The sequence below is a fragment of the Coenobita brevimanus genome, chromosome 29 (assembly GCF_032717465.1).
Source record: "Coenobita brevimanus isolate Jiangsu-jjx chromosome 29, ASM3271746v2, whole genome shotgun sequence".
Classification (NCBI taxonomy): domain Eukaryota; kingdom Metazoa; phylum Arthropoda; class Malacostraca; order Decapoda; family Coenobitidae; genus Coenobita; species Coenobita brevimanus.
In genome coordinates, this window is record NC_136982.1 from 30,191,948 (window position 1) to 30,206,184 (window position 14,237).

The 14,237-nt window shown below is 41.0% G+C and overlaps 1 protein-coding gene across 1 annotated transcript in view; it reads left to right on the top strand.

Moving 5' to 3' along the window:
* Positions 1–14,237, top strand: part of LOC145395000 (methyltransferase-like protein 25B) — a 351,111-nt gene that overhangs the window by 81,884 nt on the left and 254,990 nt on the right. The window contains exon 4 of the mRNA XM_080268744.1: positions 11,725–11,959. Coding sequence (XP_080124870.1) covers positions 11,725–11,959 — 235 coding nt within the window. The remainder of the gene's footprint in view (positions 1–11,724; positions 11,960–14,237) is intronic.

A 14,237-nucleotide genomic window follows, 5' to 3' on the forward strand; every position in this document is an offset into this window, starting at 1 on the left:
AATATTTTGTTTGTGAGGTTGTGGCGAGGGATGGCATCAAAAGCTTTGCTAATGTCAAGTGTGACTAGGAGTGTTCAGTGTGGTGGCCTAGCTGAATTGATGCCATCAAACACTCTGTGTGTAAGGTCTGTAAGAAGAGTGTTTGTGGAGTGTTGCAGCCTAAAACCATGTTGTGATGGGGCTTGGAGGATGTGAGGCGTAACTAGTTGTAATACCATTCGTTCAGTGACTTTGGAGAAGGTGAAGAGGAGTGTGATGGGGCAGTGTGAAGAAGGTAGTGTGGGGTCTTTGTTGAGTTTGAGGATAGTGATGATAGTGTCATGCTTCCAGGTGTTGGATATTATGTTGTATTAGTAGCTGTAGTTTGATATGTTGGTGAGTGCTTGTATGCCTTGTGGTCCAAGGTGTTTAAGGTATATGTTGCTTGCATTGTCTTGTCCACAGGCAGATGAGTGCTTAAGGTTGCTAATGATGTGCTTCGTCTGGTTGTAAGTGAAAGGTGCGAAGTCTGGGTCTGTGGGGAACTGTCTCTTGCGTCGTATGACATGTCAGTCGCCGTGATGGAAATTTAGATGGCTGACATGTGAAAAGTAATTGTTTGAGGGTATGGCGTCTGTTGTTGTGATGGCAGTGTGTGATTGTGTAGTGTTGCTGTTGGAGAGAGTGATGCTGTTTAGTGTTTTGTAGAGTTTGCTGGTGTTCGTTATGTGATCAAGTGTTTGGAGATAATTATTCCTATTTAGTGTTTGCTTTTCTGATATTTTATTGTTTATTTGAGTGCTGAGTTCTTGTATTTGTTGTATGGTGTCTTGTGTATGGGGTGTTGGAGAGTGTTGTAGTATGTCGCATTGACTGATGTCATGAATTTCTGATGTGAAGTTGGTGTTGTCTCTCTTTCTTTTGCCTCTAGGCATGTGTCTTGTCTGCATTTTGAGTAATTGTATTGAAAGTGTGCACAGCGGTGTTGATGTTTGTGATGGGTGTACTGTTGAATGTTTTAAAATGTTGTTGTTTTTCAGTTGTGAAGGCCTCCCAGTTGGCTCTCGTATAATTAACGTGTGTGTCTGTGGCCAGCTGGGGTGATTCTGGTTTTGGTAGTGATGATGATTGGGAGGTGGTCAGAGCCAAGGGTTTTGAGCACTCTCCAGGATGTTGTAGGGGCTAGTTTTGGGGAGATAAGGTGATGCCTGGGGATGATGGGAGGACAGTGCCGGTCCTAGCTTTTCTGAGGCCCTACGCTGGATCCCCTTTGGAGGCCCCCCCCCAACTCTTATTTACATTTCTCCCCCTACCCTTATATTCACCAGAGTTATACCCCTATCCTGAGCAATGTAAAGTAAAAAACTAGCACTGCATAATCTTGTATTCTCTGAATAAAAAAATAATGATACTTTGTGTGAAACTATAAATACAATTTAGTATGCATAATTTAATGTCCTAACTCCAATATTACGTGCCACGACGCCACCATGGAGGTTTTTGTTTACTCGTATTCGTCATACCACGTTGAGTACACCGCTTCCCGTCCGATCAGCGAAGTTAAGCAACGTTGGGTGCAATTTGCAGTACTGCAACTTGCTAGACATTGCACGCATGTGCGTTATGACCATGGTGTGTGTTTACAAGGCAGTTTTTCAGGCGGAATCTCTTAGTGTAACCCCTAATGTGACTGGTGAGTACCTGAACTGTATTTACTGCTGTGATAGCCTTTGTATAGATTTGACTTGAAAATCAGAAATACGGGAAAAATCTGTAACCGGGAAGGTAAATTCCCCAAGCCACCCGGTTAACTGGGATTGTACTGTACAGTATTTAGATTTTCCATTAAATGTCTTTGTGACTCAGAACTTGCTCCATATACCTCTTTTCTAGCCCTATGCCTGGCAGCCAAGTATTCCTCTCTGTTATCACCCAGTTACCATTCCTGGAAGAGTTTTCTCCTTTACTGCGGCTTCTGTAACGTCATCCCACCGCCACGTTACCTTACATCTTGGAGGACTCTTGTCCATCCACACACCGAATTTTTAACTCAAGGGATTTGTCACGGGTTTTTAAAATAAATGCAATATTAAAGGATAATTCTCAATAATACTGAACAGCAGGAACAAGAATTGTCTTGCTAAATCAAGCAATGATTATGCCGGCTCGCTTCACCGATTCTCTCAGAACAAGAATTTATAAACTCTCTCAACAGTACACAGCAGAGACTAATTACTCACAATTGCTGTTTATTAGTACTGTTAGCCTCTGGAGAAAGTGGCTTCACCCCTGACAATAAATAACTAATACTATTAATGATATCAGCTTCTTTCTGATGCGTTAACTCCTAGAAGGCACAACGGATTTTAAGCTTCATACAACGAGACTGGCCTAAGTACCAGTTATGAATAGCAAGGCGTTTATGCAAGCTAGGAGCTATAAGGGAAATAAGCTTAATTATGGAGAAATGAAACACAAGTTTACATTACATTAAGCTCAAAGAAAAAGAACTGTTAAATTTATTAATTACAAAGGAACAAATTCAACGTTACATCTCAAAGTGAATTCAAAATAATGAGATCGCACTCACTCGCTCACTCAGAAGCTAACCTCTTAAACCTAGGAAAATACGAAAAGGAAATACTGGTCAATGTAGCGTATCACCAAGGAAGGGTGGGAGCCTGGAGAACTGTTGTCTAGTGGAGTCTGGGTGCTAGAAGACCTCTCTCACTCTCACTACTGGAGCACAGAACCACACTCCGTCGCGACAGACAAAAGACTGATTCAGATACGATGTGTGGGGTAGGAATATGCCCAGGCCAGCTGGAAGAAGGCGTGGCCAATGGTTGAGGCAAGCAGGGGCGAACTATATAGAAACAATAATATCGCTCAGTAGAGCACTTAATGATGTGCATTAGAACGGTCACTTTTGAAACAGTGACAAATGTTTTGAAAAAAGTATACCATCGAAATGGAGAGAGAAACGGTTAACTGAATGATACACGTGATACAGTGAGTTTTCCACTAAAGTTCGTGGTTTCTCACAAAAGGAAAATGTCGCGAATTTGATTCATGACAGGATTGCTCTTGAGAGCTCTGTACTGCTCATTAACACTTCTGTGAACAGTTCTTAGTTCAGTCATCACTCAACTCATCTTGCTATAGAATGCTTCTTTTTTACTACTTGGCTTTTTAACTTTTATATTTTCCCCTTGGTGCATAGGTCCTCTTCATCACCCTCTCCTTGGGCACCGTGTCACATATCAGTAATTTGTGTTGCTGCACCCATTTTTTGCCTCATATAGCTTTAACAGTTTAGTTCTAGTGAGTAGGGTAGACAAGATCTCCATTAATCCTTTCAATACTGTGTCTTCCCACATTTAGCTACAACCAGACATTCATAATAAAACTAGGAAAATCTTTCATTGGGAAAAGGTGTAAGTTATCATCTTCTTAACACTACTTTTCATGTTATTTATCTGATCCTCTTCCCAATTTCCTTTTTGACTGCATCTTGCTTCCAATTAGCTGCAGGGCTACACAGTCATCCAAACACCACCCACAGTTTTATTTATCTGATTCTCCTTGCAATTTCCTTTTTGATCATATCTTGCTTCATGTTAGCTGCAGGGCAACACAGACTGTTTCAGCATGTGTTCTGATGCCACCTGAAGCCAAAGAAGCAGCATGAAGTTGCACCGACCCCCTATCAGCCCTCTTGATCAGGAAGTAGTCAATCTGGCAAACATTAACCCCAGACTTAATTATAGTACAGTGAACTCTCACATTTGGCGAGTTTTTATTTGATGGATTCACTTTTGGTGATGGGATGAGATTGTACACAACACTCTAATTTGGCAACAGAAATATCATATTTGGTGACTTGTTTATAATAAAAATATACTGTAACTGTATTCTGTAATTTTATGCCAATTAATTTGAAATTTTTTTTTATTAATCTGAATTAATTTCAACAAAATTTAGTTTGTATTGTGAAATTCAAGTCTCGTCTTCTCGACAGCGAACAAGAAGATAAACCTGCGCAGACTCCCAAGCAACTGACAGCGACAAAACTCTCACATATCAAGTAACTGTTCCCATCTCCAAGAAGAAATAGAGACTGTTGCAGCCAGTGAGAGTGATTGAGTTCAGCTGGTACAGAAAATGAATGAAATACCATCTTTTTTCTTGATGGAATACAATAAGAAAATAAATGAACAACAACAAGCGTTCATCACTCGTTACCTGGGCTGACGACAGAGTGAAGATACTGCACAAGCTGAAGCTTCCCTCTCCAGTGATCCTGGCCCAGTTGATGACAACATAGACATTGCAAGCATTCCAGATGACTTCGTTTTTGGAGGATTTGGTTCAGATGAAGATCCAGAGGAGGAAGGGACAACAGAAGCTACAGGGAGTGAGGCTTCAGGGCCCGTATTAACAATGATTCTCAAAATGTTTCTTAATTCAGTACTTAGCTTGTCATCTTCACTTAGCTGAGAAAAGAGCGTAAGAATATTTCACAAAGGACTTAAGTCATATTCCAAGCTAAGGTTAAATGAAATCTTGTGACAAATAACCCGAGTTTGAAACACTTCACATAGCAAAATTTACAGTATGAAATTACACTCAACCCTAGGCTATCACGGGTTCCGCTATAGCGTATCTCGCTATCACGCCTATATAAAAAACTACCCGAATACCTTTATCACGCACTAAATGCCTGCTATCGCGCACCACAAATGTTTGAAAATTTCAAAAAGGCCAGGCTCCAGTGCTCCACCCAGCCAACAAACGCTTCACTCCATGATTGGTCATGTGACATCGGCGTCAGCCGAGCACTGATTGGCCGCCTGACCGAATCTCCTGCCCACCAAACCATTCAAGTGCGCACCCTCAGACTGTGAACAGTGATAGCGAGAACAATAACCTTTTTTATGATATGACCATGGCCAACCGTACCCCCTCCCCGTCCCCCTACCATCACCCAACATAATGCTGCGGCACCTGGCAGGGAAATAAAGAAGAGGAAGAACCTATGTTATGCAGATAAACTGGAAATGTGAAACTTATAGAGAATGGTGAGACCAAGCGAAGTGTGGGGAAGAAACATAACATCCATGAATCGACTGTGAGGGGTATTTATAAGAATCGTGATCACATCATAAAACATGCTCATTTTTAGACTATCATATATTAATATGTGGTACAGAAAAGGTATCTTAGGGGTAAATATTGAGGTCATGGCACCGATTAGAATTATTACCATAAGTTCTTCAGTTTGGCTATCACGGTTTCGGCTATAGCGCAGCCATAGCGGGACCAATTGGGAGTGATAGCCGAGGGTTGAGTGTATATGGTTTAAAAGCAATAACATCCATAATACAAAAGGAAAATATTACTAAAATTTAAGTTTATTATTCTACTGACTCTCCTGTGATGAAATGTAATACAATTTTATTTTCATCAATTATCTATTTTCCAATATCAAAAAAGGTGCAGACAAATCCTCAGTGACTTGTATGTAAACAGTCACACCAACTAAGGCATCCACGCACAATACACCACGTATACATCAAGCCCATTATTTTCTTTTCGTATGTGAGTTTTTCTGTTTTGTATTGTTTCTTTGCTAAAATATATTAAATTGAATCACGTTATGTCTGTTTATCACATGATTTTTTTTTTTTTTTTTTTTTTTTTATGCGAGGAAGAAGGAACCAAAGGCCATGGCCCGCAGTAACAGTTCCCTCCAAGAGAAAAACAAAATACAATAGAGAGCCAAATTCAAGATCCGATCATTTTGAGATGCCTGGACACACTGCGTTTGAAAGACTGGAGATCATAGGCAGCAGGAAATACAGATAGAGGGAGACAGTTCCAGAGCTGACCTGTTGCATAAATGAAAGACTGGGAGTAACGGTTAACTCTTGCATTAGAGAGTTGGACAGAAAAGGGATGAGAGTTTGCTGCCAGACGGGTGCTACGCGCCCGTCGTAGAGGTGGAGGAATGCAAGCAGACAGTTCAGAGGAGCAGTGACCATTAAAGTAGCGATAGAAAAGAGATAAAGATGCAACAGTGCGGCGAAGAGACAGAGGTTGAAGGGAGTCAGTAAGAGGAGGAGAGTTAATGAGACGAAAAGCCTTTGACTCCACCCTATTGAGAAGAGCTGTATGTGGGGAGCCTCCCCACACATGAGAGTTGTACTCCACACAGGGGCGGATAAAACCTCTGTATAGAGTCAACAGTTGTGCAGGGGTAAAGAAAGAGCGGAGTCGGCTTAGCACACCCAATCTCTTGGAAGCAGATTTTACAAGAGATGTAATATGGTCTTTCCAAGATAAGTCCCGAATAAATGAAACCCCAAGCATGTTCAAGGATGATGCAGGATTAAGCTGAATATTATTAAACATTAATGGGTATACCTGTGGAAGATTTTGTCGGGTTGATAGGTGTAAGAACTGAGTCTTAGATGCATTAAAGACAACCATATTATTTTTACCCCAGTCAGCGATACGAGCCAAGTCAGACATTAGGTGTGCCATAGCCTCATCCCTTGTTTCTTGAAGTAACTGTTGAGATGGGCGTTGCGGGAACCGAATGGAAAGGTGAAGGGTGGAGTCATCAGCGTATGAGTGGATAGGATTAGATGTACAGCTTAGAAGATCATTGATGAATAAAAGGAAGAGAGTTGGTGATAGGACAGAGCCCTGAGGAACACCACTGTTGATAGATCTAGGAGAAGAACGATGGCCGTCTACAACAGCGGCTATAGAACGACCAGAAAGGAAGCTAGCGATGAAGGCACAGATAGAAGGATAGAAACCATAGGAGGGCAGTTTGGAAATTAAAGATTTATGCCAGACTCGATCGAAAGCCTTTGAGATGTCAAGTGCAATGGCAAAGCTTTCGCCAAAGTCCCGAAAGGAGGATGACCAGGAGTCTGAAAGGTAGGTGAGAAGATCGCCAGTGGAGCGTCCCTGACGGAACCCATACTGACAATCGGAAAGAAGGTTGTGATAGGAAAGATGCCTTAAAATTTTTCTATTAAGAATTGACTCGAAAACTTTTGAAATACAAGACGTTAATGTTATAATACAGGTGGAGAATCAGTCCAGTCATGCATTCCCAGAACCAATTTATTTTTTTCCCATTAGTTATTCAGTTCAGATTTGGTGAATTTCAGTTTAGCAAGTTTTTTTTTTTTTTTTGCACCTGTTCCTCACCAAATGTGAGAGTTCACTGTACTGTAATTTTATCGCATACAGTACATCATCATAGTAACCGTAAATATACTATTCATTGCAAAATATTTTAACCATTTTTGGTACTCGGTTTGATTGGCAGGTATTCCAGCAGTGAGACCCAACCTTGCCAAAGTTTTTCTCAATGGAAAACATTATCCTCAGGGAAATTACTTTTGTTTTTTTGGCAAACCTGATATGAGGTACCTTACTGGTATTAGTTTGATAGCCCCTTTAACTTCGTCAGTAATAAAACATTTTTTTTTTCTTTGTTCTAGCTGTTGCTAAATGGTTTTATCTAGCTAATGAGAGATCCCTCAGGCTCAAATAATTGGAAATAATCTGTTGCCTGGTAATCCTTTTAATGTTCCAACGACTTATTACTCTGCTTAGGCTACTCCCAGAATTTCATCTAGCCTTAAGAACACATGGAGTGAATAGGTTTAAGGCAAATATGCTGCTCCTTAACCTGTAACCACCGGGTGTTGGTATGGACCGACGCAGAAGAGGTGGGTGAGGCCGCCGGGGGTCGGTAGAAACCGCACTTGTTTTCCCGGCAAAGTTTGAAGCGGCTACCACTTTATCTCATCATTAAAAGCTAGGGAGGGACTCCCACCAGGTGAGCCAACCATGCCTCAATCGTCTCTATGACTTTGGCAGGTGTAAGACGATATTTTCTTAATCCTTCTCGTCCGATTCCGTTCCCGCCTCACATGGACTTTTGCCTCATCCACCCCTGCCAAGCTTTTTTCCAAGGATTTTAGGAAAGGACTCTGTGATAGCGCCATAGGGCATGCCTTGGACACCACTGTGTCTAGTTTATCTAGTAATGGAGAAGTTATCACATTGAGAGTGAAACGAAAATTGGGACCGTGTGCAAATGCCCAAATACAGCCTATCTCTTGCACCAAAAGGTACTCTTCTCCATCACGTCATTACTCATCGACGCAGTGACCTGTAGACATGGGGATACTTTCATTTGCAAGAGGAGTAGGTGAGTAATATGGTCTTTAACCCTCCTCAGGTAATGTGGGGTCTGTGGGACCCCACGCTATTTTTCTTAGTATTTTTCATATATTACTATAAGGTCTTGGGATCTGGTTTTCCCTCTACCTTCCTGACTAGTAGACTAGTTTAGGGAGGTGATGGGATCAGTTCGGGATCTGGCTCTGTTTTCGCGATAAAGGGCCTTTGGGGTCCAGTGGACCCCACTTTACCTAACCTGTGATTATTTTCCCATATATATTTGTTCCATACAAATTTTTTTTTTTTTATGACGTGCTTCTCTTACTGCTTACAGAAACATTGGCCATTATTGTACAGCATGCAATGATAGAATACTGGTGGAACATATCAGTGTTGGTATGGCAGCCACCAATTTCAGATGGTATAAAATTTGTCATTGTTTTTCATTTAATTTTCCATAAAATATTTCGTCACTTATATTTCCATACATTTTGCACTAAATTGAAGGAGAAGGCCTACAGAAGCTGTGTAAAAGCGATTGTTTCAATAAAGTTGTTGTAAGTATTTTTGACTATTTTTTAAAGATTGGGGTCTGACAGACCCCACATTACCTAGGTAAGGATAAAATTATAGGTTTACCTAAGAAGGGTTAATTTGTTTCCCTAAATGCTATAGTTTCCGAGAAACAGTACAGGTATTAAGGTTTGAAAAGAGGCGTTTTTGGGAAAAATTTTCTTAGTGAGAGACCAATGATGCTATAAAAAGCCTGATGTGGAGGAGTTAAAGCTTTATTAGACTTCTGTCAACCCTTTGGTATACCAACAACTTATTACTTTATGCAGACTACTCCCAGAATTTTAGTCTGCTTAAAAAGACCCCATGTTGTGAATGGTTTTAAGGTAAATACAGTAAGAGTCCTCCAGTCCGACCACCAATAATCTGAATACAGTAAAACCTTGATATAACGGACTTCAGTAGAACGGAATTCGCTTTTATTGGACTCCAGGAGCTACCGGACTAAATTCCTATATATAGGAAAAAGTCTCAAAGCCAGAAGCAGTCCGGGTTGCCTGACCACTTTAGCTGTGTTCACCACAATAAGATAAAAGACATTTATCAGTGTACAGTACTGTATTATTATTTTTATAATACCATTTGATTAATGTAGTGAAGTTATAACACAGTACAATGCTGCAATGGTAGTCAAAACAGTTTAAAAACCATTCATGCAATCCGGACTAATGTCTGATATATTGGAAAAAGTCCGGATTAGCAGGGGGAGGTCCGGATGTCGCTTTTATTGGAATTTCTCATTTTTCGGAATGGTCTGGATCCCAATTAATCCGTTATAGTGAGGTCTTCCTGTATATCAATACTCTGAATTTTTAAGGGCAAAATTTTTCGAATTTTCTGATCCTTTTTCAAATTTTCTGAGCTTTTTTCAAAATTTTCTGAGCTTTATCTAAGGATCTATCTGGCTTGGACTTGCTCTTTGACTTGGATATACCTGCCTGCAACTATTCATTTACAGTTCTTTGCAGTTCCGGTGAATAAAACAATAACCTATATCATTTTTAAGTGTTTATTTATGATCATGCACATATTTCTAATGTTTTCAGAGGTCCCTTCCAATAGTCCAAAAAAAACAGTAGTCCAAAGGACCCTCGGTCCCACTCTTGTTCCTACAAGTTTTGAAACTTCTTTTAGTCAGAAGTTTACCTTTTGTCTTTGTTTATGTAGTATTGATTAATGTCTGAAGTGATGACTGAAGATGAGCTGGTTATTTTTTTCTTTTCTAATGAGTGCAAGTACTGTACAAGTATTTTTGGAGTAAATTTCCTGCTTTTTGTGTTTTAAGATATTATGAGGCTATTACTAAATAATGACAAGAGAGGATTGATACAGAAGGAGTGGAAGGCAGGGTTTTAAGGAACAAATATTAGAAAATGAGTTTTGATGAAAGAACAGAACCTTGTCGGATGCTGTTAGGAAGAATTTTAACATTTATGTTTTCCCAGGGTAAGGACAAGCTTTACTTGTTGAGAGCAAGATCTATCTATCTATCTATTACCAGATGCCTCAATCCCATTCGGGGTGGCCACAAACAAATCGCCTCCACGTCGCCCTGTCCCCCACCATTTCACTGCCCCGCTTCCAACTCACACCCCTTCTCTCATATACCTCTCCACCCCATCCCTCCATCTCATCCTCGGCCTCCCTCTCCCTCTTCTCCCCTCCACCTCACTCACATACACTCTTTTCGTCAGTCTTTCACCCTCCATCCTCTCCACATGGCCAAACCACCTCAGTGTGTTCCTCATAACGCTTCCTATCACATCCACATCCACACCACAACGCTCCTTTATAGCCTCGTTTGTCAGCCTGTCTCTCCATGTGACTCCACAGGCCCCTCTTAAATAACTCATTTCCACTGCTCTCACTCTTGACTTGTGGCCTTCCAGCAACGTCCAAGCTTCACTTCCATACTTTAGAGTTGGTATCACAATACTGTCATGTAGTAACTTTTTCACTTCCATGCTCACTTCCCTGCTTCTTATCACTGCTTTCAAGGAACCAGCAACCTTTCTTCCCTGCTGTACCCTTTCAAGCACTTCACCCTCCAAACCTCCATCCTTACTCATCACACTACCCAAGTACTTAAACATACTCACATTTTCCAATTCCTCGCCATCCAACCTTGCTGTACATTCACTGACTTCACCTCTCTCAAAGACCATCACTTTACTCTTCCCTACATTCACTTTAGATTCCGTTTCTTACACACACTCCCAAACTCATCCACCAAGCCTTGCAGCTCTCCTTTGTCTTCACTCAACAGTATCATCTGCAAACAACAGTACCGGGAGTTTCCAAACACTACCCTCTGTCACCAGGGCCACTCCAACATCCACTGCCCTACCTTGTACCTCTTATATTACCCATTTTATGTGACTATTGCCCAACTAGGTGTTAACCCCTGCTGGACTGATTTTTTGCAAGTTTACCTCCCCTGAGTCACTGCTTTATAATCAGTGCAAACTGTACCTCTATGAGGCTCATAACTTGGCCCATGCTGACCTCCATTGTGCTTCATATGAGGTATGAAGCTCAGCATGGGTTAAATACTGAATCACACACGGTCATAAACTCATACGCATCTAGATTTTTAACCCATTTATGCAGATATGCTTTAATTTTGGTGCCAGGAGATAATTGCAGTGTATATTTATCTTCAGTGAGACCCTTCTAGTGAGTAGGGTAGACATGATCTCCATTAATCCTGTCAGTACAGCGTCTTTCTGTGTTTATATATGCGAGAACCAGACATTCATAATCAGGAAAATTTTTTGTTGGGAAAAGGTTTTGGATATCATCTTCCTAACACCACTCATATTATTTATCAGATCCTCCTTCCAGTTTCCTTTTTGACTGCATCTTGCTTCCTGTTATTTACAGGGCAGCACAATCTTCCAAATACCATATTTATCTGATCCTCCTCAGTTTCCTTTTTGATCATATCTTGCTTCCTATCAGCTGCAGGGCAACACAAACTGCTTCAGCATGTGTTCCGGCGCCACCTGAAGCCAAAGAAGCAGCATGAAGTTGCACGGCTGGCCTTGGTAGCTGGTAAAGTTTGCCGCTTGGCAGGCTTGGCTATGGCTGTGGATGTAGGGGCAGGACAGGGGCATCTCTCTCGGCTCCTGGCATACGGACACAGTATCAGGGTTGTCTGTCTAGAGGCAGAGGATGAATTCATTGCTGGAGCAAGGTAAGTTGGAGGAGATCTTGGTTGTGATTATCATTGAGAGAGAGGGAGTATTTCTTGAATATCAATTCCTGTATTTACTTTCATTTACTGCACAGTACTGAAAGAATGCACAAACTGTAGATTGGGTATTGAGGAAAATCTTTGATTGAGGTTGAGGGTGGTATCAGAAAGAAATACTATATTATGTGGTATGGAAAATGGATGTGGTGTGGTTTAAAACTGTATATCAGCGAAAATAAAGGAAAAAGAAGAGTAAGGATGGAAGGAGTAATTGTGTGTGTATCCAATTTTTGACATAGACTGCATGGTACACAGTTGTTGTTTGTTGCTGAGTAACCTTGGTCTGTCTGGCTGAGCAGACCCATCATCCACAGACCCACATGCCCCATAAGGGCATTCTGTGCAGTAAAGTGATGTTCCCATGTTGGTTCTTGGATGGTGGTTGGTTCTTGGATGGAAGTCGCATTTATGTCACACTGCCCAGTTAATAGAGGCACCATAGTAGGCTCCACATCACCCTGTTATTTAGGTATATGATTACCACCCATTATTTTAAATGGTATATTCATACAGTACCAGTTTTTATTGTATGATAATTTTGTCCTATCCATTTATTACCAAATTACTTTTTGTTAGTCAGTGGTAAAGATTCTTAGATACTAGTAATCAAGGTGATTCACTGTGAATCTGACTGAAGTTTAATTTGAGGTGTCAGATGGATTTGAAATTTTCTTTTTCACAATTAGGTATCTTTGAGTTGAGTGGCCACCACCTACCGTACTTGGGTGGTACTATGTGTGATTGTGAAATGAGGCTATAGTTTTCGTAACTTGCGCTGCAAATGCTCACTTTTCTTTAGTGGACATAGCCATAAGTAAATTAAATCAGTATCCAAGCAGAGATTCATAAACACACACATGTCATAAATATTACTTACTCCTTTGCTATGAGTAGTGGTCTAAGAGGCATACCTGGGGATGAAGGTGAAAGAGTACTGGCCAAGTTAATACAGAGAGGGTGGTGTGGACCAGGAATCCTCTAACCCTTAGAATAACTACCCCCCAAATTATTCCGACTTATGATTTGGGTCCTAAACCTCCTCAGGACCCAGTTTCTCAGCAGGCTCAGATGTCTGTGAAGAATGTTGGAGGTGGGAATAAAGAACAAACATGAAAGGAAGTACAGTAGTAGAGGTGTTTAGGGAAGGAAGGTGTGATATGATGGCTTTGCATGAGAGGATGAGAGGGAGTAATTGGATGATCTGGGCACTGTGGCATATATAAGGTCAAGTGTAAGCACTCGTAGACAGAATCAAGAGAGACTTAGTGTATTGTTGAAAGATGATTTATGTGCAGGAATGTGGGATTATGGTTTTAACTTGCACATAGGACAAGTTTAGGTTTAAGATGTTGAAAGTGATTCTGATTATTGCATATGCACTGTGTGATGACATTGTTGTGGAAGAGAAGTTTTGGAGTCAATTAGGTAGAGTGTTTGGAAATGATGATCTTAATGGAAAATTTTATGCAGACCCTGTAGATGTTAAAAATTGTTTTGGTGTAGTGGGAGAAAATGATACTGTACACATCCATGGTGCTTGTTGCCTGTACAGGGTATTGTGCAGTTTTAGGTGCTTATTGTATGGTAGAAAATGATGCTGTATTTTCCATGATGTTTATTGCTTGGACAGGATATTTTGAAGCTTTAGGTGCTCATTGTATGACTTTTGAATGAGGTATTGTGCTGCAGTGTGTAGTGAGTGTATTATGATCTGATATATTCTTGATGGGGATGACTAAATTCATCCAAGATTAAACCTCTGAGGCCACTTACTGTGGCCACTTAACATCATCCCAAATAACCATGTTATGACTACGGTACCTCTGTATTCGAAAAAATCACTATTTGCTGTGACTATAGTTAACCTAACCCTTTCAAAAGCAGGTGGTTGTCTATAACGGACATTTGTCGTATGATGTGTTCTGTCTATCTATCTATTGTCAGATGCTTTAATCCCGTAAAGGGTGGCCACAAGCAAATCGCCTCCATGTCGCTCTGTCCACTGCCATTTCACTGCCTTGCTCCCAGTTCACACACCCCTCTCTCATATACCTCTCCACTCCATCCCTCCATCTCATCCTTGGCCTTCCCCTCCACCCCCCCCCCTCCATTGCACTCACATACATTCTCCTCATCAGTCTCTCATTCTCCATCCTCTCCACATGGCCAAACCACCTCAGTGTGTTTCTCCTAATGCTTCCTATCACATCCACATCCA